At 46.1% G+C, this 25039-nt stretch overlaps 1 protein-coding gene across 1 annotated transcript in view; it reads right to left on the bottom strand.

The window, feature by feature from the left end:
* LOC147108862 (N-terminal EF-hand calcium-binding protein 1-like) overlaps nt 1–25039 on the bottom strand; it is a 215929-nt gene that overhangs the window by 41079 nt on the left and 149811 nt on the right. The window contains exon 6 of the mRNA XM_086005780.1: nt 4301–4437. Coding sequence (XP_085861906.1) covers nt 4301–4437 — 137 coding nt within the window. The remainder of the gene's footprint in view (nt 1–4300; nt 4438–25039) is intronic.

The following is a 25039-nucleotide window of genomic DNA, read 5'->3' as shown; positions in this document are numbered from 1 at the left end:
TACACGGCCACAGAGCCAGGCATCCCTGTTGCATGGCAACAGGTGCAGGAACCCCGGCCACAGATCCAGGCGTCCCTGTTGCATAGCAACAGATGCAGGAGCCCCGGTTACACGGCCACAGATCCAGGAAGGGCCACCAATATGAAGTAAAACTTACCTGAACCTACTCCTGAATTTTGCCGGTTAACAGAGATTTCCGGTTATTTAGGTGCCGGTAAATCGAGAGTTTCCTGTAATTTTTTTTGTGACGTTGATTGATGACTAACTATTGGCCAGGACACCGGGGATAACTATCAGCCTAGTCTTTAGGTGCTTAAATCCCTGGAGTGGGATTTGGAACCCACAACCTTCTGACTCAAAGACAAGTGTGCTACCCACTGAGCCACAGCCGGCGCGTGGACTAGGGATCAAACATGGCCCCTCCTGCATTGCCCACTGAGCCACAGCCGGCGCGTGGACTAGGGATCCAACATGGCCCCTCCTGCATTACCCACTGAGCCACAGCCGGCGCGTGGACTAGGGATCCAACATGGCCCCCTCCTGCATTGCCCACTGAGCCACAGCCGGCGCATGGACTAGGGATCCAACATGGCCCCTCCTGCATTGCCCACTGAGCCACAGCCGGCGCGTGGACTAGGGATCCAACTTGGCCCCTCCTGCGTTGCCCACTGAGCCACAGCCGGCGCGTGGACTAGGGATCAAACATGGCCCCTCCTGCATTGCCCACTGAGCCACAGCCGGCGCGTGGACTAGGGATCCAACTTGGCCCCTCCTGCATTGCCCACTGAGCCACAGCCGGCGCGTGGACTAGGGATCCAACATGGCCCCTCCTGCATTGCCTACTGAGCCACAGCCGGCGCGTGGACTAGGGATCAAACATGGCCCCTCCTGCATTGCCTACTGAGCCACAGCCGGCGCGTGGACTAGGGATCCAACTTGGCCCCTCCTGCGTTGCCCACTAAGCCACGGCTGACACTGTTTAGACTTTGCACGGCAGTGCAAAAACGGTTGATAGCGAGTCGGCAGCCCGTCTCTCTCCATTGACTTCAACGTAAATAAAAATCGGGAAAGATGTAAAAGACGTTGCCGACTCGCTATCACCTGTTTCACACTATCTCACAAAGCCACGATCTACCCCTCAGTGCCCAGTGGAATAAGGGTAGCGGTGCCACCAAGCTATTCGTGGCAACGATGAGATGGGTAATCTGCTTCAAGAGGAACAGTGAAATTGAAAAGAAAGAAAGACTGGCATTTGTATAGCGCCTCTCACAGCCTCAGGACGTCCCACAGCGCTTTACAGCCAATGAAGTACTTTTTGAAGAGTAGTCACTGTTGTAATGTGGCAGCCAATTTGCGCACAGCAAGCTCCCACAAACAGCAATGTGATAATGACCAGATAATCTGCTTTAGTGATGATGATTGAGGGATAAATATTGGCCAGGACACCGGGGAGAACTCCCCCGCTCTTCTTCGAAATAGTGCCATGTGGTCTTTCACATCCACCTGAGAGAGCAGACAGGGCCGCAGTTTAACATCTCGTCCTGAAAGGCAGCACCTCCCTCAGCACTGCACTGGAGTGTCAGCCTAGATTTCTTGTGCTCAAAGCCTCATGGAGTGGAACTTGAACCCACAACCTTCTGACACAGAAGTGAGAGTGCTACTCACTGAGCCATAGCTGACACTAAATTCCCTGTTGGTACAGTTGTGATGCTCCACAGATAAGATTTTAAAAAATATATATAAAGCAGGACAAAACAATGTTATATATTTTCTTGAACCAACAGAAGATCCGACAGATGTTTCAAGAAAGCATCACAATTCCTTCGTTCGGTGAGAAGCAGAAAGATGTTAATACTGCTTCTAATTTACATCAATCACTTTTAATTCAGAAACTCATTGCAAAGTGATAACATTTGCAGAAGAAACCAAACTAGGAGAGGCAGTGGGATCGCAAGAGAATGAGTTGCACAAAATATGTAAGTGAGCAGAACAGTGGGAGATTACATTTAACACAGACAAGTGTGATGTGCTACAATGTAGGAAGGAACAATGATCGACATGCACACCCCGTGAATGATGCGGAAAAAGCTACGGATGAAGCTGAAAGAGAACTGGGGGATGGTCTTAGTAGCCTCAACACTAAACATGCCCAATCAATACAGAGCAGGTGATCAATAAAGCCATTAGAATGGTGGACTACATCCCCTGTCTAAGCAAAGATATCCCAAGGAAAATCATCGACGTCACTATAAATGAGAAGTAAGTCCTAGATAGGCTAAAAGGACTCAAAACAGATGTTATTTATTTCAGAGTGCTGAGAGAGACTAGGGAGGAGATTTGTGAAGTTCTGACCATTATTCTGAGAGGGTCAATAGACACTGGGGAGGCACCAGTAGTTTGGAAACAGGCTAATGTTTAGCTCTCCTATTCAAAAAGTGCGACAAATCCCGCACAAGCTGCTACAGACCCATTAGCTTTACTTCTGCTCCATGTAAAATAATGGAATCGATTTTCAAGAGCAAGCTTGAGAATCATCTGCACCAGAGGTTCTCAACCGGAGGGTCCGTGGCGTTTTGGACGGGCGATGCGAAGCCAATCGGTGCAGCGATTACAGGTGGGGTCGGGTCGGGGGACATCGTTGTGTTTCAGACATGGCGGGGCAGGGTGCTCCTGAGCAGAGAGAGGTACACCAGGACTGGGCCAACAAGGAGTACATTGAAGTCATCACCAGCCGTATCAAAAAGATTGCGGATTTCCTCAATTCATTCGGTAAGGAGCAGCAGCTCCAAGATTTTTAAAATAATAAATGATTGTGACATTTCAGCTTCTACTTTAACTCCGTGTGTTTGTCCCAATCTTTTTTCACGCTCTGTAAAATTTTTTTTTAAGTGAAATGATAATCAGTGCTTTTTACTTCCTGGTTTGCTGCCTGTGAGAATTCTTCAATGTGATTGACTGATTAGACATCTTGATGACATCACTGCTAATGTATGCTGGGGATCTCCTTTTGACAGTGCAACAATCAAATTAAGGTCAAGAAAGCTAAAGTTTTCACCACAGAGATTGCAGGATCTTTGTGGGCAGCTTTCTTCGAGGTCAGCGGCGAGCGCCATCGCTTCACTGCTGACCACAGTTTCGGGGCCATTGTCGGCCACATACTCCCACCCCACCTAGTGGCCTGGAGTAGCATTACTATTACCCCACTTCTTTCTCCAATATACCATTCAAGCGCTATACAGTAATCGTAGTACTGTGCCCAGAATAAATAACACATTTTTGAGTATTTTTACTCTCTGTCATTCAGAGTGCCATAGAGTGTTAACTTCCCACAGGTGAATTATTGATCTTGACTGAGAGGAGGCAATAAAAACAGATCATGTAACATCCCTCTCGCCCCTACCAAAGGAAGAGGGGTAATCAGAAGGGAGGTTACAAAGTATTACAAAGTATTACAAAATATTTATGGCATAGAAACAGGTCATTCTGCCCAAAATGTCTATGCCGGTGTTTATGCTCCACATGAGCCTCCTCCCAGCCCTCTTCATCTCACCCCATCAACATATCCTTTTATTCCTTTCTCCCTCATGTGTTTATCTAGCTTCCCTTTAAATGCATCTATGTTATTCGCCTCAACTACTCCCTGTGGTAGCGAGTTCCACATTCTAACCACTCTCTGGGTAAAGAAGTTTCTCCTGAATTCCCGATTGGATTTATTAGTGACTATCTTATAGTTATGGATCCTAGTTCTGGTCTCCCCCACGAGTGGAAACATCTTCTCTACGTCTACCCTATCAAACCCTTTCATGATTTTAAAGACCTCTATCAGGTCACCCCTCAGCCTTCTCTTTTTTAGAGAAAAGAGCCCCAGCCTGTTGAATGATTCCTGATAGGTATAACCTCTCAGTGCTGGTATCATTCTAATAAATCTTTTTCTGCACCTTCTCCAGTGCCTCTATATCCTTTTTATATTATGGAGACCAGAACTGTTCACAGTACTCCATGTGTGGTCTAACCAAGGTTCCATATAAGTTTAACGTAATTTTTCAATTCTATCTCTATAGAAAGTTAATTCAGGACGTTATGGGATACCCTTTAGTAGCTGCTCAGCGAGCGAGGTATTGGCACCATGGTAACTCTCTTGGTTAGGCAGTGGTGCATGGCAGATGCCGGGAGTAACTTAAAAGGAGGGGCTGAGTTAAAACAACCAAACAACCAAGGAACAAGGTCCGTCCGCCCATTCATTCTTGACGTATTGCAGCTTTTTTTTGAGTAGCAGGAATGTAAAGGAGGCAGGGCCCACCTCTCTCGACTGGTCTGCTCCTCGATGGCGTCCATCGCACACTCCAGAGAGCTCTGGAGCGACTGCAGCTGCTCCACGGTCTCTCGCAGCAAGAAGCGGGTCACAAACTGTTCCAGCGTCGAGGAGCTCTGGTATTCCTGGCAACAACAGAAAGAATCAATCAGACACTTGTCCAGAAAAAAAACATTGCTGTTCCTGTGATGAAATATTCCATTCATCACTCATCAGTATTTCTCTGCCTGTGACTGTGGTTGGTTTCAGTTTCATTTCCATTGTATTGTACTGTGTGTAGGGCTCCGCCCATACCTGGCTCCTATGTAAGCTGGCCCAGCCTGCAGCACATCCAGTACGGCAGACCTCTGGATGGAAGATACATTCTCCTCTGCGTGTTACCTTCTAAGTCAATAAAAGCCTTGTTTTGTTTCGCTAACATCGAGTCTCGGATTTATTGAGGCACATCAATTTTATTGTTCTCTCAGGGTAAGTCTCCCCCAACCCACATCATTAAAACAGATTATCTGGTCATTATCTCATTGCTGTTTGTGGGAGCTTGCTGTGCACAAATTGGCTGCCGTGTTTCCTACATTACAGCAGTGACTCCACTTCAAACGTAACTTAATTGGCTGTGAAGCGCTTTGAGAAGTCTTGAGCTGGTGAAAGGTGCTATATAAATGCAAGTTCTTTCCTCCTTTCAGTATATGCATCAACATGCCAATAAACCTAGTGCACTCGCCCGTGAGTATCCTGCAATCAAATTGTTCCGTGTAATTTTCTTTTCTTGTTCCTCCTAAGCTACAAATATGCAGCCCTTATAGGCCAACGTTCCCCTTACCTTTTTTTGGGTGCGCGACCCGTCTAAGAGGCTGCTTGGCCCATTCAATATACCGCGCGCATACACGGTTTTTCCGCATTGAAAAGTCGGCGAGCTGGCTGCGCGGGAGGTCCCGAGATCAGCGCGGCCACGCAGCTTAAAGAGAAACATTGTTATCCACTCTTCCCCACCGCCCCCCCCCCTCCTTTGCAACCCCACTGTGTTGAAATCAGGTCATCACTGCATTTTTTATAGAATTTTTTTTCACCCAGAGGGCGGTGGGGGTCTGGAACTCACTGCCTGAAAGGGCGGTAGAGGCAGAGACCCTCATCGCGTTTAAAAAGTACTTGGATACGCACTTGAAGTGCCATAACCTACAATGCTACGGACCAAGAGCTGGAAAGTGAGATCAGGCTGGATAGCTCTCTGTCGGCCGGCACGGACACGAGGGGCCGAATGGCCTCCTTCTGTGCCGTAAATTTCTATGATTCTATGATCACCATCTGTAACTGACTCTTTCCCGGGGCTTCACAGCTGTGGAAATCCCGACTGCCCTCAGTCTTCTCGTCCTCTTACAATCGGTACCAGGGGATTGTCCAAATGTAGGCCCAAGGGCCGCATCTGGCCACTCCAGTGCAGTGCTGAGGGAGTGCTGCACTGTTAGAGGTGCCGTCTTTCGGATGAGACGTTAAATCGAGGCCCCATCTGCTCTCTCAGGTGGACGTAAAAGATCCCACAGCACTATTTCGAAGAAGAGCAGGGGAGTTATCTCCGGTGTCCTGGGCCAATATTTATCCCTCAATCAACATCACCAAAACAAAGGGCTCGATTTTCATTGTGCCGTTGAGTCAGGTTTGGAGGCGCGCGGGGGGTTAATTTCCTGAAATCGGGGGTCCCGACCCCATCCCGCCCCCAACCCGCCTCCATGCCAGTTTCAAAGGAGGCGGGTACCCGACCCGCACTGGAACCTGCCTACCTGAGGCGGGAAGGTATTAGTGCCAATTAACTGCCTGTTAACAGATAGTTAACAGGCAGTTTTTAGCCTAATCCCTATTTTTAAGCTTGATCTGTGGGATTCCCGACGGCTCCAAACCACGCCAGGTTGGAGGAGTCGGGCTGTCGGGTTGAAGGGCTTGGAGGGGTCGAGATGTCGGTGTTCAGGTGGGTGATGTGTGCATGAGGTAAGTGTGTTTGGTGTGTCTAAAGTGATGAAATAAGTTTTACATACATTTTCTTACCTTTTCAGCCTTCCTTCCTTTAGGTTCGGGGAGTCCATCATCTCACCGGCACAGAAAGCAGAATGGCTGCAATCTGTCAAAAGTGACAGCCTGCAGCTTTCTGTGCAGGAGAGATTTCTAACTGAGTCTGTGTAGAAGGACTCAGGTTAGAAGTAAGACTGTCAGTGTTTGACAGCTTCAAACAGCTGTGAAACGCTGATATTTCATCTGACAAAACCTCTTGACAGATGAAATTTCAGTCTGTGACGTCACCTGTTGCCGGGTGGCCCTTAATTGGCCTGCTGAGCCCGCTGGGTGAGCTCAACAAGGTCAATCAAGTTAAAATCATGTGGATTGGCCGCATCTCAATGGAGGCGGGACTACAACCCCGAAAGTTGTAGTCCCGCCTCCAACCCAGCTCCTGAATGAAAATCCAGCCCAGATTATCTGGTCATTTTCACATTGCTGTTTGTGGGAGCTTGCTGTGCGCAAATTGGCTGCTGTGTTTCTCACATTACAACAGTGAATCCACTTCAAAAAGTATTTCATTGGCTGTAAAGCGCTTTGAGACATCTGGTGGTTGTGAAAGGCACTTCATAAATGCAAGTCTTTCTTTCTTTCTTACTAGCCCTGGCGAGCCAGCCACAGAGCCTTATTTGTGCTTATGTCCCTTATTCACTGGTATGTTGTTTGAATTCTGTGGGCTTTGACGTTCGGGTTGCCAACTCTGGTTGAATGTATTCCTGGAGGTTGCATCGCATGACCAGCCGCCCCGCCCGGTCAAACAGACATTTTTTTCCCCCATCTCCAATATTTTTTAGAACTAATAAACGAGCGTGTTCAAAGACAATGGAAAAAAAAATACACTGTTTTATTTTAATGTCCCCTACGATTTTTTTCCTGGGCGCTGCTCGCAGCAGAATCCAGGAGATTAATTCCTGGAGGGTTGCCGACCCAACTCGAGGTATGAAAAGAGCTCTTCTTAGCACTGTCACCTCATCAACTCACCGTTTCTTGATTTATCTCACCTTCTCTCCGACTATTTTCAGCCTTGGTGGTGGTCCTGCACTGTGCTGTGGTCCTAGAGTCATAAGGGCACGATCTTGACAGCCCTGGGGAGGCGGGTTTGGCGGCATGACTGCCAGGAAAATGGCAGAATCTGGGGGTGGGTGCCCATCTCGCCCCCATCCCGCCTCCGTGCCATCTTCCCAGGTAGCCGACCCGTGCCGGGTCCCGTCTCCTGGAGACGAGAAGGGGACTACAGCCACTTAACTGCCCGTTAACAGGTAGTTAACAGGCAGATAAGAGGATTGTCCCCATTTTATCCACACAAGTGTGGGCTTCCCGAAGGCTGCGAACCCCGCCGGGGTCACCGAGGCGAGCAGTGGGTCTGCGGGGGTCATGGGGTGCAAAAGTGCACTGTGGAGGTAAGTGATGGGTGCAAGTGTGGAGAGGTAAGTATGTGAGGTGAGTGGAAAGTGATAGAAAATGTTTCCTTACCTTTGTTTCTTCCTGCAGGCTTCAATCGTTGGGGATGCGGAGAGTCTTGCATCTCCACGGCAGAGATGACAGATGGCTGCTGCATTCTCCAATGCAACAACCTTCTAATTTCTGCTAAAGAAAGAGGGTTGATGAGTCTTGAATACAAGGACTCATCAAACTACAGAGAATGTCAGTGTTTGTCAGCTTCACAGAGCTGTCAAACGATGACAATTCATCAGATGAAACGTCATACGCTGACGTTCTCTGTAACCAGCTTCCCCTTAATTGGCCTGCTAAGCCTGCCGGGCGGGCTTAACAAGGTCAATCAAAGGAAAATAGTGTGGGTTGGCCAGAAGTCAATGGAGGCGGGACTATAACCCGACAAGTGGGAGTCCCGCCTCCAAAAACTCCCCATTGGCAAAATCCAGCCCATAGAGTCATAATGGCACAGAAGGAGGCCATTCAGCCCATCGAGTCCATGCCGGCTCTCTGTAGAGCAATCCAGTCAGTCCCATTCCCTCGCTCTATCCCCGTAGCCCTACAAGTTTATTTCCCTCAAGTGCCTATCCAGTCTCCCCTTGAAAACATCGAGTGTCTCCACTACTTCCGTCGGCAGCGAGTTCCAGGTCCTCACCACTCGCTGCGTAAAAAAGTTTTGCTTCACATCCCCACATCGCTTGCCCAAAACCTTAAATCTGTGTCTCCTAGTCCTTGTACCATCAACTAGTGGGAACAGTTTTTCCCCGTCTAGCCTATCCAAACCCGTCATAATCTTGTACACCTCTATCAAATCACCCCTCAACCTCCTTTGCTCTAATGAAAACAAATCCAACCTGTCCTTGTAGCTGAGATCCACCATCCCTGGAACCATTCTGGTAAATATCCTCTGCACCCTCTCAAGGGCCTTCACATCCTTCTCAGTTTAAAAAAAAATTGCTTTACAAAATATGTGTGCGTAAACTTATGAAATAAATTAATTTTAATGTGAAAGTAAAATGGTAACTTGTGCCTCAGGTGTTGCACAACCGGAAGTGATAAAGTGATAACTCGGACATACACACTCCATTACACCTGAATTACATCTTTATTTATCTGTGCAGTGCCAGTGAATTAGGCATAGGCAGGGCAAGGGCAGCGGGTGGTGAAATTCCATAGGTCACCCTGTGTTACAAAAGAAATTGAGTACCAAAAATGAAAACATAGAAACATAGAAGATAGGAGCAGGAGTAGGCCATTCGGCCCCTCGAGCCTGCTCCGCCATTCAATGTGATCATGGCTGATCATCCAAATTCAGTACCCTGTCCCTGCCTTCTCCCCATATCCCTTGATCCCTTTAGCCTTAAGAAATATATCCAACTCCTTCTTGAATATATTTAATGTATTGGCCTCTACTGCCTTCTGTGGTAGAGAATTCCACAGGTTCACCACTCTCTGGGTGAAGAAATTCCTCCTCATTTCTGTCCTAAATGGCTTACCCCTTATCCTTAGACTGTGACTGTGAGGGTGCTGGTTAGTTCCCTCAGTAACCCCTAGATGGCACCTTCACTTGTTTTTTTCCCTTTGCTAATTGTTACTAGTTTCTCCTGTGTTTATTACTTAATTGCCTTTTATCAGGTTTATTGGTTTCACCTGTTTTTGCTTGTATTTAAGTTCTGTGGTTTCTTCCCTCTGTGCTCAGTCTTGACAAGCTGTTTGCCTAGTGGAAGCTTGTCTTGAGCTCCTATGTTTGTAACTACTATTATTTAAGACTGCATACCTGCTTCTCGCCTCGTCTGTCTGCACTCGGGTCCAGAACCAGCCTCGCCTTGACAGTAACCCCTGGTTCTGGACTCCCTGACCATCAGGAACATCCTTCCTGCATCTAGTCTCTCCAGTCCTGTCAGAATTTTATACGTTTCAATGAGATCCCCTCTCATTCTTCTAAACTCCAGCGAGTACAAGCCCAATCGACCCAATCTCTCCTCATACGTCATTCCTGCCATCCCAGGTTTCAGTCCCACGGCCGCTAGTGAATCTTCGCTGAACTCCTTCCATGGCAAGAACATCCTTCCTCAGATAAGGCGACCAAAACTGCACACAATACTCAAGATGTGGTCTCACCAAGGCCCTGTATAACTGCAGCAAGACATCCTTGTTCCTGTACTCAAACCCTCTCGCAACGAAGGCCAACATGCCATTTGCCTTCTTAACCGCCTGCTGCACCTGCATGCTTACCTTCAGCGACTGGTGCACAAGGACACCCAGGTCTCGTTGCACTTCCCCTTCTCCCAATCTATTGCCATTCAGATAATAATCTGCCTTCCTGTTTTTGCCACCAAAGTGGATAACCTCGCATTTATCCACGTTATATTGCATCTGCCATGTTTTTGCCCAATCACCCAACCTGTCCAAATCATCCTGGAGTTTCTCGGCATCCTCCTCACAGCACACACGCCCACCCAGCTTTGTGTCGTCTGCAAATTTGGAGATATTACATCTAGTTCCCTTGTCTAGATCATTAATATATATTGTGAATAGCTGGGGCCCAAGGACCGATCCCTACGGTACCCCACTAGTCACTGCCTGCCACTCGGAAAAAGACCCGTTTATTCCAACTCTTTGCTTTCTGTCTGCCAACCAGTTCTCTATCCAAGTCAATACCTTGCCCCCAATCCAATGTGCCTTAACTTTACACGTTAATCTCTTATGCGGGACCTTATCGAAAGTCTTTTGAAAGTCCAAATACCCCACATCCACTGGTTCTCCCTTATCTATTTTACCAGTTACATCCTCAAAAAATTCCAGTAGATTAGTCCAGCACGATTTACCTTTTGTAAATCCATGTTGACTTTGTCCGATCCTGTCCCTGTTTTCCAAGTGCTCTGCTATTTCATCTTTTATAATGGACTCTAGCATTTTCCCCACTACCGATGTCAGGCTTACCGGTCTGTAATTCCCCGTTTTCTCTCTACCACCTTTTTTGAATAGTGGGGTAACATTAGCTACCCTCCAATCCATGGGTACTGTTCCAGATTCCATCGAATGCTGGAAGATGATCAGCAAAGCATCAACTATTTCCAGGGCCACTTCCTTAAGTACCCTAGGATGTAGATTATCAGGTCCTGGGGATTTATCGGCCTTCAATCCCATCAATTTCCCCAACACCATTTCCCTACAAATACTGATTTCTTTTAGTTCCTCCCTTTCATCAGACCCTATGTTCCCCGACATCGCTGGTAGGTTATTTGTGTCTTCCTTTGTGAAGACAGAACCAAAATATGTATTTAATTGGTCTGCCATTTCTCTGTTCCCCATTATAAATTCCCCTGATTCTGACTGCAAGGGACCTACGCTTGACTTCACCAATCTTTTTCTCTTCACATATCTATAAAAGCTTTTACAGTCAGTTTTTATGTTCCCTGCAAGCTTACTCTCATATTCTATTTTCCCTTTCTTAATTAATCCCTTTGTCCTCCTTTGTTGAATCCTAAACTGCTCCCAATCCTCAGGTTTACTGCTTTTTCTGGCCAATTTATATGTCCTCTCCTTGGATCTTATGCTATCCCTAATTTCCCTTGTTAGCCACGGTTGAGTCACCTTTTTTGTTTTATTTTTATGCCAAACTGGGATGAACAAATTCTGTAGTTCATCAATGCTGTCTTTGAATATTTGCCATTGCCTATCCACCATCAAACAGCGACTTGTATTTATATAGCACCTTTTACAAAATAAAACGTCCCAAGGCGCTTCACAGGAGCGATTATCAAACAAAATTTGACACCGAGCCACATAAGGAGATATTCGGGCAGGTGACCAAAAGCTTGGCCAAAGAGGTAGGTTTTAAGGAGCGTCTTAAAGGAGAGAGAGGCAGAGAGGTTTAGGGAGGTAATTGCAGACCTTAGGGCCGAGGCGGCTGAAGGCACGGCCACCAATGGTGGAGCGATTAAAATCGGGGGATGCGCAAGAGGCCAGAATTGGAGGAGCGCAGAGATCTCGGAGGGTTGTAGGGCTGGAGGAGGTTACAGAGGTGGGGAGACTTCTCATCTTACTTTTTTTTTTAGTTTTAATGTAGCCCAGACTGATGAAACGAGCCTGGGGTCAAGTCTAAATACAGATCCCAGTGGGCACAGATCTTTGGAAAAATGAGCTGCCTCATGCAGATACCCCTAAGGATAGCTACTGTGAGAAGCAGAAGTGCCACATTCTTCTGGGGTTGGGCTGAGGTACATCGTTGAGGCAGAGCTAAGAGAGCTTTAGTCGTCAACAAACAACATACAGCATCCTTAATGTAGAAATACATTGCAAGGCCTGCTCCGCCATTTAATGAGATCATGGCTGATCATCCAAATTCCGTGCCCTGTCCCTGCTTTCTCCCCATATCCCTTGATCCCTTTAGCCTTAAGAAATATATCTAACTCCTTCTTGAATATATTTAATGAATTGGCCTCAACTGCCTTCTGTGGTAGAGAATTCCACAGGTTCACCACTCTCTGGGTGAAGAAATTCCTCCTCATCTCTGTCCTAAATGGCTTATCCCTTATCCTTAGACTGTGACCCCTGGTTCTGGACTCCCCCGCCATCGGGAACATCCTTCCTGCATCTAGTCTGACTAGTCCTGTTAGAATTTTATAAGTTTTAATGAAATCCCCTCTCATTCTTCTAAACTCTAGCGAATATAAGCCTAATCGACCCAATCTCTCCTCATACGTCATTCCTGCCATCCCAGGTATCAGTCTGGTGAATCTTTGCTGCACTTTCTCCATGGCAAGAACATCCTTCCTCAGATAAGGCGACCAAAACTGCACACTATACTCAAGGTGTGGTCTCACCAAGGTCCTGTACAGCTGCAGCAAGACATCCTTGCTCCTGTACTCGAATCCTCTCGCTATGAAGGCCAACATACCATTTGCCTTCTTAACTGCCCGCTGCACCTGCATGCTTACCTTCAGCGACTGGTGCACAAGGACACCCAGGTCTCGTTGCACTTCCCCTTTTCCCAATCTATTGCCGTTCAGATAATAATCTGTCTTCCTGTTTTTGCCACTGAAGTGGATAACCTCGCATTTATCCGCATTATACTGCATTTGCCATGCATCTGCCCAATCACCCAACATGTCCAAATCATACTGGAGTTTCTCTGCATCCTCCTCACAGCACACACGCCCACCCAGCTTTGTGTCGGGGACCAAAGATTTGGTCAAAGAGCTGGAATTCCAGAGCATATGTCCTAGATGGCTGAAGGCATGACCACCAATACTGGGTGCGGAGAAGGGAAATGCTGCCTCATAAGCCGCTGGCAAAGGAACAGAGTTCTGTAGCGTTAGAGACAGTTACAGAGATAGGGAGGCCACTGATAGTGGTAATCTTTGCTCTACTGAATGACCCTAGATTACTGGCCAGCTTTGGCAGAGGAGTGTGAGACCTGGTAGAGCTGGATGCGGTCCAGTCATATCTGGTGATGGATGGCTAAGCCAATTATATGCCAAACGTGCTCAAGTCTGTGCCCTTTGCACTTGAGTGAGTGAATATGGGGGTTGTACCATGGGGAACAAAGTAGGAACAATGTTGGAGGTGTGTAAATGGTTTAGTAAATTAACAGCTGCAGAAGTATCATGACAAATGGAGGGACAAAGACTGGACAGTTGGGAGTTTGAAATTATGGTGAAACCTGCATAAACGGACTCTCCCAAAAAAACGGGCACCTGCCAAAAAACGGGACACTAATTGAGAGACCCAAGTAACTTACATGGTAAAGAGGCACTCTAAAACCACAGACACTGGCAAATTATGGACTGCGGACAGCCTTCAATGCACCAAGCCCATTTACAAGTTAACACATGGGACCCGCAGGTCAGCTCGAGGCGACAGCGGGTTTTGCGACAGAAAGGACTGTTGTGGAATGGGGAGCTCTTTACCCAGCATCCCTAGCAGCAGAGAAACCGCTCTATCTCTGGGACTGAACGCCTGCAGGGATAGAGCCGTTTCTCTGCCGCTGTGGATGCTGGGGTAACGAACCCCCCCCCACCCCCCACTCCACTGAAAAATTTTGACAGTACATACAATGGCCATTTTGAAAATAAGGACGCCTGCAAAGAAAGGACAGCTGATGCCAGTCCCTAAGGCCACCATAATTTATAGGTTTCATTCTACAATTGTAAATGACGCGGGGTAGAAATTATTTTTTCCCGGGCGGGGGGGTGGGGCAGATGCAGAAATAAGTGAGGTTGGAAGGGAGAAGGGAGATGTGGGTGGTGAGGGATACAAGGAAGTGGTCCGATATAGCCATGTCAGGGATTGAACCCATCGAAGCACCCCGCTTCTAACCCAAGATATACCTGACCAGGTATATGGGCTGTGGATGCTCAGTCGTTGAGTGTTTTCAAGGCTGAGATCGATTGATTTTTGGACTCTAGGGGGAATCAAGGGATATGTGGATCGGGTGGGAAAGGTCAAAGATCAGCCATGATCTTATTGAATGACGGAGCAGGCTCGATGGGCCAAATGGCCTACTCCTGCTCCTATTTCTTATGTTCTTATGACCAGAAGTTTTTGATACAGACATTTGGTACTAAAAAAAAAAGACTTTTTTCCCCCTTGCACCAATTATTTTCATCCCTGTGTTGACTCTTTGCTGAGGCGGGTACGGTTCCCACAATACCAGCTGCCCTCTGGTGCCTTGCCCAGGTAGTCATTATTGATAGGTGAGCCTTGACCCATACAGCAGAAAGCAAACAAGGCTGAAAAGAGTACAAGAGAGGGATGGTTCGATGATACCGACCCTGGCTTTTAAATGTCTGTAGATTTTACAGGAGGGAGTTACGTGTCAGTTACAAAGGCTGAGCTGTTGTCAAACCTTGAGGTGCGATCTTAAATACAGTAATTTATTTTTAAAAGGTGCAATTAGCTCTGAAATGTAGCAGGCAAACCTTTCCTGTAATAATTTGCAAACACACAAATCATATGTGGTGGCACAGCTCTCAGCAATAATCACTCGCTAAATCCATTATTCTAATCCATCCATAGGAACACAGGAACAGGAGGAGGCCATTCAGCCTGCTCCGCCATTCAATTAGATCACTGATCTGTTCCTCAACTCCATTTACCCGCCTTAGCTCCATATCGCTTGATCCTCTTACCTAACAAAAATCAGTGTCGAAAGCTCCAATTATCCCAGGTTCCACAGCATTTTAGGGAGAGAGAGTTCTAGATTTCACTTAAGTAACGTGCCACCCTTCTCTCACTTTTAAGTGTCAGTTGGTAGCACCCTCGCCATGGAGTCAGAAGGTCACGTGATTCAAGCCCCATACCAGGGCTTGAGCCCCAATACATGTGGAGGTTGGAGACAATAAACTGAAGCCTCTGTCGATCTCTTCTGGTGGATGTAAAAGATACCCTGGTAGGGGTAATGACTTGACCAACGTGCATCACTCAATCAAACTGATTAACCAGTCATTTACTGTTTGTGGGACCTTACTGTGTGCAAATTGGCTGCTGCAGCTGCCTATACAACAGCAGTGAGTGTCTTCAAAAGTAATTCTACGAAGCACTTTGGAATGTCCTGAAGCTGTGAAAAGCACCATATAAATGCAAACTCTTTCTTTCTTAAATAATGTTCAGACTGCAATTTCCTACATGACAAAAGTAGTGTAAAGCGCTTTGGGACGTCCTAAGGTGGTGAAAGGCGTTACAGAAATACAAGTTCTTTCTTAAATAATGTTTGTTTGTAATTTTAACTGCATTAGGTTTGTACTGTAATTTATCTTATCCTTACTCCATAGATTACACATAACTGTTCTAGATTGTTGGCATATGAAACTCGGTTAATTCAGCTTCTGAAAGGTGTTCATGTTTAGTTCATTCAATATAGGGGGAAAAAATGTGGTTGGCATCATTAGAGAGAGAGAGAGAGAGATACAGATTTCACTTAGTAACAGCCAGTGTTCGCAACCAACCAGCCTTGGATATTTTCATAATAGAATGTTTAGATTAGAAGTGTTACGTTATGATAAGAATGTCTAGAGACTAGAAGGGTTATGCTTACCACAGCAAGGCCACAGTGTTTTTATGTGCTTCTAATGTTGTTGATGTATGTTGAAGAAAATGTAGACTTGTGTCTCTGGGCTATGCAGTAGCCAGAGACTACCATATTAGGCAATGCCGACTCCAATTTGATAAGAAAACAGTGTATGAATATATGTTCTTTCCTTTGTTCAAGCAGCACGAAAAGACCCATGCCTAGGATCACGTAATCTATCTGTGACTATACTCCACTTGTAAATTGCTTTTTACGCTGAAGTAAAAGAATAAATTGATTATAACCATAAGACTGAATTTGTTACTAATCAAGTGAACAACAGAAATCTGAACAACAGTCACTGACATGCAGCAGGAGATGAGACACCATCACCTTCAAGTTCCCCTTAGAGATTGGCCTGCACCCCTGCACTAACGAGCTTAGGTAAATTCTACTGCGAGTAAAGGATGAAATAGGAAATTTCTGCAGAGAAGAAAGTTAACAGATGCAAAGAGTAGACAGACGGACAGAAATTTTGAACGCTATCAACAACCAAACGAGAGCAAAAAGATAGTAGAAAAAAAAGGATGCAGGAAAGATCAAAAGGGATACATGAAAGGAGGAAAGGAATGTGTGCGCGCAGCGGGTATATTCATCTCAGGTTAAAAATGTCGCGCAGTGCTGTCAATATGAAGAAAGACTTGCATTTATATAGCGCCTTCCACGACCACCGAACCAAAGTGCTTTACAGCTGATGAAGTACTTTTTGAAGTGGAGTCACTGTTGTAATGTAGGAAACGCGGCAGCCAATTTGCGCACAGCAAGCTCCCACAAACAGCAATGTGATAATGACTGGATAATCTGTTTTAGTGATGTTGATTGAAGGATAAATATTGGCCAGGACGAATTCCCCTGCTCTTGCTTTGAAACAGTGCCATGGGATCTTTTACATCCACCCGAGACAGAGCGCAGACGGGGCCTCGGTTTAACGTCTCATTTGAAAGACAGCACCTCTGACAGTGCAGCACTCCCTCAGTACTGCACTGGAGTGTCAGCTTTTAATTTTTGTGCTTAGGTCTCTGAAGTGGGACTTGAGCCCACAACCTTCTGACTCAGAGGTGAGAGTGCTACCCACTGAGCCATTGGCTGACACATGAAGTCGACTCAAGCTGATCATGACATCTTGAACAGAAGATCTGTAACAACAGTGACTGACATGCAGCAGGAGATGAGACACCAGTCAATCTCTTGTTGAGGAAATTGAGAGGCATGAGGAAAAATACCTTAGTCCACTTCAACTAGGATCCGACCATATTTCCCCCCCCCCCCCCAAGATTCCTATAATCTACAAAATTGTGCGGCAACAACAACCTCCCAAGGGGGTCACTTAAACAAACAGTTAATGGAAGTTGCCAGGAAAGTTGAGCAATTTGCTTTGAAAGGTGGTTATACAGTGTGGAGATTGTGCTCAGAACTTAATAATAGAGGAGCCAAGCTCTTTGAAACCTGCCATTGTGACATCCTCCAGCTGTCTTTATTTTTTTTGTAATGATTCTATTAGACTCACAACCTGTCGGAATTGCAGCTTTACTGAGTGAGCCAGTGCAACCTATCTCATTCTGATAATAATGGGATAAGGGTTGGAACCGAGCAGTCACTGTAAATCTATCCCTCGCCATCATCAATCTCAGTGTCTAATGTAGCACCGCCATTTTATTATCTTATCGGCTTGGAGAAGAATGCTTATCACAGGGGTGGTGCCCGACCTCTCTACCAAAGATTTAAAGCTGAACAATCTAGAATGAATGAATACTATCTGTGTGATAAGGGGGAAAAAAACAGTTACGTAACCTAGGGTTTCCTCCCTTTGCCAATTCCAAAGCTGGATAGGGGGCATGAAAGAGGTGGAGCAAGAACTGGACCACAAAGCTTGAGCATCAGCATGGTTCAGTGGTAGGAGAGGGACGTTCTCCCAGGGGTCCTGGCCAATATTTATCCCTCAAACAACATCACAAACAGATTACAGGAAACTCTCGTTTAAACGGCACCTAAATATCCGGAATTCTCTATTAACTGGCAAAATTCATATTCCGAAAACAACACCTCAATAACTGGAAATGTTGTCGAGTCCGAGTCCGAGTCTCCCGCGGTGGCCGAGTTAGTCAGTGGGGGTAGTTCTCCAAACTGCCACTACTCGGCTTCTTGGCGCTGTTGGAAGTCGGAACACCTCAATAACAGGAGTCTGACTCTCCCGCACTGCCGGTAGTCTCTTCCAATCCGCCATTTTACAGGGGTACTGTGTGTCTCCCACGCTGCTGGTAGTCATTGCATTGCATTACCTTCAACTGGCAGTACTGTACTTAATCAAGCATCTTCCACCATCCATTTAACACAACATTCTGTAGGTGAGTACCCAATTACTGTATACTGCACATTTCTTGATTTTTTTATTTTTGTTTGTTAAAAATAGCCTCGGTAGATAACCCTCTCCGTCATCCGGAATTTTTAATCAACTGGCACCACGCTGGTCCCGTCGGTGCCAGATACCAAAGAGTTTCCTGTATATGGTCGTTATCACATTGCTGCTTGTGGGAGCTTGCTGCACGCAAATTCACCGCCGTGTTGCTTACATAAGAACATAAGACGTAGGAGCAGGAGTAGGTCATTTGGCCCCTCGAGCCTGCTCCGCCATTCAATGAGATCATGGCTGATCTGATCTTGGCCTCATCTCCACTTCCCTGCCCGCTCCCCATAACCCTTGACTCCCTTATTGATCAAAAATCTGTCTATCTCCAACTTAAATATATTCAATGACCCAGCCTCCACAGCTCTCTGGGGAAGAGAATTCCAAAGATTCACGACCCTCTGAGAGAAGAAATTCCTCCTCATTTCTGTTTTAAATGGGTGCCCCCTTATTCTGAAATTATGCCCCCTAGTTCTAGATTTCCCCACGAGGGAAATATCCCCTCTGCATCTACCCTGTCAAGCCCCTTCAGAATCTTATATATTTCAATAAGTTTCCCTCTCATTCTTCTAAACTCCAATGAGTATAGGCCCAACCTGCTCAACCTTTCTTCATGAGACAACCCCTTCATCTCTGGAATCAACCTAGTGAATCATCTCTGAGCTGCCTCTATAGTAATCTCGGATGTAATGCTTAAGTTATCCACCAGAGGGAGACAAATGCAAAGGGATTATATTTACTAGTCTTAAGGTAAAATTGCATTATGGGTAGAATGACTCATAGCATCCTCCATGTTGGTTTGCTCATGCAGTAGAATTAGAAGTGCATGCCTGTAGCTTGTAAGAGCTCTGTTCTCTCCTTATTCTGTGTAATTAAAAGTAAAGTTTTGAGTTCCTGAAGTCTCACTTATCGTAGTTATTGGACCTTACTACTTGGCTATAACAGCCTCCAATGCAAGTATATATTTCCTTAAATAAGGAAACCAAAACTGTACACAGTACTCCAGGCATGGTCTCATCAACGCCCTGTACAGTTGTAACAGGACTTCCCTACTTTTATACTCCATTCCCTTTGCAATAAAGGGCAACACTCCATTTGCCTTCCTAATTCTTGCTGTACCTGCATGCTAACTTTTTGTGATTCATGTACAAGGACCCCCAGATCCCTCTGTACCTCAGCATTTTTTAATCTCTCCCCATTTAAATAATAATTTGCTTTTTTATTTTTCCTACCAAAGTGGATAAGCTTGCATTTTCCCACATTATACTCCATCTGCCAGATTTTTGCCCACTCACTTAGCCTATCTATATCGCTTTGGAGATTCTTTGCGTCCTCCACACAATTTGCTTTCCCACCTATCTTTGTAACATCAGCAAATTTGGCTACATTACACTCGGTCCCTTCATCCAAGTCATTAATATAGATTGTAAATAGTTGAGGCCCCAGCACTGATCCCTGTGGCACCCCACTAGTTACAGTTTGCCAACCGGAAAATGCCCCATTTATCCCGACTCTCTGTTTTCTGTTAGTTAGCCAATCCTCTATCCATGCTAATATACTACCCCCAATCCCGTGAGCTCTTACATTACAACAGTGATGAAACTTTAAAAGTACTTTGTTGGCTGTAAAAGCACTTTGGGATGTCCTGAGATCGTGAAAGGCACTATAGAAATGAGAGTCTTTCTTTATGTTACAATCCCCAGGTCATGCGATCATGTAACTAGATATTGGGCAATAAAGATGTACTCCAGGTCATAGGGTGACTAAGGTCTGCTTATGGGAGTGACCAGTGACACTAAATTCAAGAGATAATCATGTAGAGTCGTAAAATTTGCAACAATCCCCCAATCAAAAATGCGCAGTGAGAGGTGACTCAAATCAACAGCTACGTGTGGCAGAGCTGTTCAGTTGAACAGATCCAGTAGACTAGAAATCAAATAATTAATGCTGAATAAACTAATCATCACGACAGCTTCAGCTGCAAGCCCTCATGGGTCTACAGGTCTTGTGTTGCTTCTAAATTACATCTCGCCAATGTTTATCCACCGTGTCTTTCTCTTGATTAAAACTTCATTAATCATTCAGCCGCTATGAGGGATTGAAAGCCCAACACTCTCGTGCACTCAGCCTGCTTCTGCTCACCCACAAATACTGATTGAATGGACAGTCCCGGCATGAGTTTTAATGTAAATTTATTAATAGGTTATTTTTCCCTCATCCGCCACCAAGGGACGGACATATTAAACCTCCCTGACCTCCTTTGCTTCCCCCCGTGTGCTCAACAGCAGCTTTTTATGGAAACTGAGAATTATATATTGTAATTCCTCACTGATCCATTCATTGATCAGCTGAACAGCAGGGTGGCGTCTGAATGCTGGAAGGGTCCTGGTCTGCACGGTTGCAGGAGGAGGTTGAAAGGCTACAAGTTCCAGACACCGTGGACGGCACTTTAGGTACAAAGTTACTTTCTGGGGAGTGAGAGCTTGTCTTTGGTTTGAGGTGCGGATTTTGTTGTTGTTGTTGAAGTATAAAAGTTGAGAAACTCTGGATTGATCAGCTGAACAGCAGGATAGATTTTGAATGTTTTTAGCACCATTTGGGGCAGTTCCCCGCCCCTCTACCTCTCTCTCCTCCTTTAAGACGCTCCTTAAAACCTGCCTCTTTTATCAAGCTTTTGGTCACCTGTCCTAATATCTCCTTATGGGGCTCGGTGTCAAATTTTGTTTGATACTCGCTCCCGTGAAGCGCCGTGGGACGTTTTACTATGTTAAAGATGTTATGTAAATGCAAGTTGTTATTGTTCAAGTTTAGCAGTGTCAACTTCTCAGTTTCAAACAAATAAGTTACCTGGCAATAGAATTTGAGGAATTTCAGGCCTTCATTTGGACAGGAGTTAAATTTACATGACCAGGATCTGCAAATAGATCTCATGTGGAGGCAGTGCCAACAGATGGCCATGCATACGATTGAGAGGATGAATAAGTGGAAGGAGTCCACTACCAGCATCTACTACACATTGCAAGAAGTTCCTCATGAGCTGCAGAACACCTTGGAGATAGTGACAGCCCAAGAGAATGCTGTGATGTCAAGATGCCACCAAGAGCTCTTAAGAACATTGGTTCATTTCTAGGTGGCAGCCGCCATTGCTTCCATAGATTCCTTCAGCAGGATAATGCCATAGGGTTTCAAGAGAGGATTGGGACTATTGGATCTGTGATGGCACCAACCAGGAGTACCTCAGAGCCCATGCGTTGCATCAGTGGGCTACAAGGAATAGGCGCAGATGACGCTGTCCCTCTAGGGGGTTGCAATGAGCCTCCACCCTTAAGAGTCCCTCCAATGCCTTCATCAGGGAGCTTCGGTAATAAGCCTGGCACCCCTCGACACCACAAGAAACAGGCTGCTAGAAGCTGGTCCCTCTAGGACAGGAGCAAACCTGAGAGGAGAGTCACCGCAGGTTCCTGCAGCTACAGCGGACCAATCCCAGCCTCTCACCACTGAACCTTATCTCACTCGGGGAGCACCTCGTAGGAGTAGGAACTAGAACCAGAACAAGGGTAGTGGCAGTGTTCAGAAGTAGTTGTCGATTGGGAGAATGGATTTTTGTGGCACTTCCTGCTGAACGTTGCTGTTTAAGGTAAGCACAGCTTGATCATGTGGAGTTGAGAGTTATTGTCTGTGCACGGTTTCAACTTTTGGAAGTTGATTGATGACAGGAGAAATGGAAACTGCTGTCTTATGAGGGAACTTGGCAGCAGGCATGGAAAGTGAGGGACTTTGTGTGAACGTGGGAGAAAAGGCCAGGTGTGAAGCGACTTTATTTAGAGACAAGCTTTATTGTTCGCAAGCACTGGGCTATCAGTTATGCTCTTCTGGCTCTGGTAGCTGGCTGCTGGCTCTCCTGCCCCACTTCCTCTCCTTCCTGCACATTCTCCTCGTGCTTTAGAGCTGTATGCGCTTTCTCCCACTTGTCATCAGCGTCACCTTCAGGTTCCAGAAGCAGCAAGCCCTTCTTCAAAAAAAGAGAAAGACTTGCATTTCTATAGCGCCTTTCACAACCTCAGGACGTCCCAAAGCGCTTTACAGCCAATGAAGTATTTTTGAAGTGTAGTCACTGTTGTAATGTAGGTAACCTGGCAGCCAATTTGTGCACAGCAAGCTCCCACAAACAGCAATGTGATAATGACCAGATGATCTGTTTTAGTGATGTTGAGTGAGGAATAAATGTTGGCCAGGACACCAGGGATAACTCCCCTGCTCTTCTTCGAAATAGTACCATGGGTTCTTTTACGTCTACTTGAGAGAAAGCAGAAGGGGCCTTGGTTTAACGTCTCATCCGAAAGACGGCACCTCCAACAGTGCAGCACTCCCTCAGCACTGCATTGGAGCTTCAGCTGAGATTTTTGTGCTCAAGTCTCTGGAGTGGGACTTGAACCCACAACCTTCTGCCCCAGAGGGGAAAGTGCTACCCACTGAGCCACAGCAGACTTCACACCAATCTGATAAAGGCATGTAATGGTCCTAGAAACTCTGACTGGCCTGTATGGCAGTACTCCACCAGATGAATCCGGGCACCTAAACAAGACTTCAGAATGCTTATAATCTGCTCTATGACACTTCTGGTTGCATGGTCCTCTTTATGTCTGTTCTTCCTATCTGTCTGTGGCAGCCTCACTGCAGTCATCAGCCATGAGTGGAGTGGATAGCCTAGTCATCAATGAACTACCCTGATAAATGGCCTTGAGTCAGGAGGGCTGGAATAGTGGATTGTCGCATGATGAAAGAGCCATGGCATCCGGCATTGACACGCAGGATCAGGTGATTAGCACTGATGGAATGGATGCTCTTTCTTTTCATAAACTAGAAAGGCCTTTCTTAGGGGACTTTGAATGACACATGAGTTCCTGCACCTGTAGAAATCCAGCCAGCCTATAGAACTGGATAGCGCTGTCTTTGCTTCTCTGGTTCCATTGGGAAAGAAGTGAATTGTGCAGCCCACTTAAAGAGACCTCCTAGATGCAGCGGTGAGGGGCGGGCTAGCTAATGTGGCACAGGTGACCTGATTTTGCTTAGAAGGATCCAGATGCAAAGAGGAGTAAGGCAGTGATGACCTGGACCGGTACAGACAATGCTGTTCCCCTGGTGGAAATGGATTTGAGGTCTTCAGCCAAAAGCCTGTGGGGAGGTAAGAACAGCCATTCAGAAAATGTTCAGCCTCATCCAAAAGACGGCAGCGCTCCCTCAGCACTGCACTGGAGTGTCAGCCTAGGTTTTGTGCTCAAGTCTCTGGAGTGGGGCTACCGAACCCACAATCTCCTGACTCGGAGGCGAGAGTGCTGCCGACTGAGCCACAAAGGTCGACGCTCACTCTCAACGGTCAATCTTTTCCGTTCCTGTGGCAATGTTCAATTAGATTGTTTTACAGGGCAATCCATCACCTCAATAAGACATCACTGAGTGCTGAAGCCGAACCTGGCTCCAGGCTTACTTCCAAACACAGCTGCGTCGGAAGAATAGAAAAACAAATGAAAATAAATGTAGACAAACTAAGAATACAATGAGCCATTGCAAATCATTATGGAAATTTTGCAATTTAGTCAATCCAATTTAAACTTAACACTCTCGAACTGCTCTACTTAGAGATGGCACTACATTTAAAATGTGTTTTTTAAAAAGTGATTTGCCACGCCACAGAGCTCAAATAGAAACCAATTTCACATGTTAAAGAAAGGTATAAATTTAAAACAATTACCATGCCACTCTGAGTGAACTGCAGGAATATGTTAGACACTCTTCGCTGACATAGTGGGTGAGCACTATACAATACCTGGTACACTAACTGATCATCCGTACCAGAAGGTCGCAGGGTTTTTTAAAATTTGTACACATCCCTACTTGACCCAAGAAGGAGAAGGTAGTGGTGGATCTCCTAATGTAGCAATTATTTGTATAACTGGGTGCCTTGCACACCACCAAGAGTCAACTACTGTGGACTGGAGTCACTTGTAGGACGTGCTAGCGATTAAGATGGCGAAATAGTAAAGGGAAACCAATTTTACGCAAAAGAATCATTTGTGTTAGGTTCCGCTTTCTTACATTATTTCTGCAGTTTACAAACCCTAAAATTGAAAGACTGACAGCCTCGAAAAGGCATTCTGGAAGGCCAAGGCTGGTATTGTTTACATTCAGATTCGCTTCATCACTCTAAACTCGAGACTCAATATCGTGGTTTTGGAGGGGGGGGGGGCATGGGCTTCTTTTTGTGCAGTGCTGACCCTAAAACACCCATGTTTTTTTCACGTCCAACTCGAGAGCATAAGACGCCAGAATGGAGATTGAGGGGGGGATTTTAACTCAGGTGCGGGATGGTGTCGTGTTATCCGAATTTCGTGTTTCCCACACAAATCTAAATAGATGTGGGAGATTGATGCAATTTTAACTTAAGTGGCCAATTGATTTCCAGCGGGTGGGAAGCCTTTGCAAATGGTATTTTCATGACTGAAAGTCCCCTCCGATGACGTCATCATTGCTGCTGCATTTAAGGTCCACAGCAAGCCTTGCTTCTTCTGCAGGCTTCCAAGCTTTCTCCATTTGGTGTCAGAGGGACCTGCAGGAAAGATGATAAGTGGGAGGGCAAGATCAGCTCCTCGTTTTGATGAGGTGGCACTGCAGGCATTGGTGGATGGGGCTAGGGCCAACAGGGAGCTCCCGTTCCCTTCATCAGGGAGGAAGAGGCCTCTCACTCAGACCAAGGCAGTGTGGATGCAGGTGG

This window comes from Somniosus microcephalus, chromosome 13 (assembly GCF_052327205.1).
Source record: "Somniosus microcephalus isolate GS21.2 chromosome 13, FLI_Smic_1.0, whole genome shotgun sequence".
Classification (NCBI taxonomy): domain Eukaryota; kingdom Metazoa; phylum Chordata; class Chondrichthyes; order Squaliformes; family Somniosidae; genus Somniosus; species Somniosus microcephalus.
This window is presented reverse-complemented; position numbering and strand designations above follow the sequence as displayed.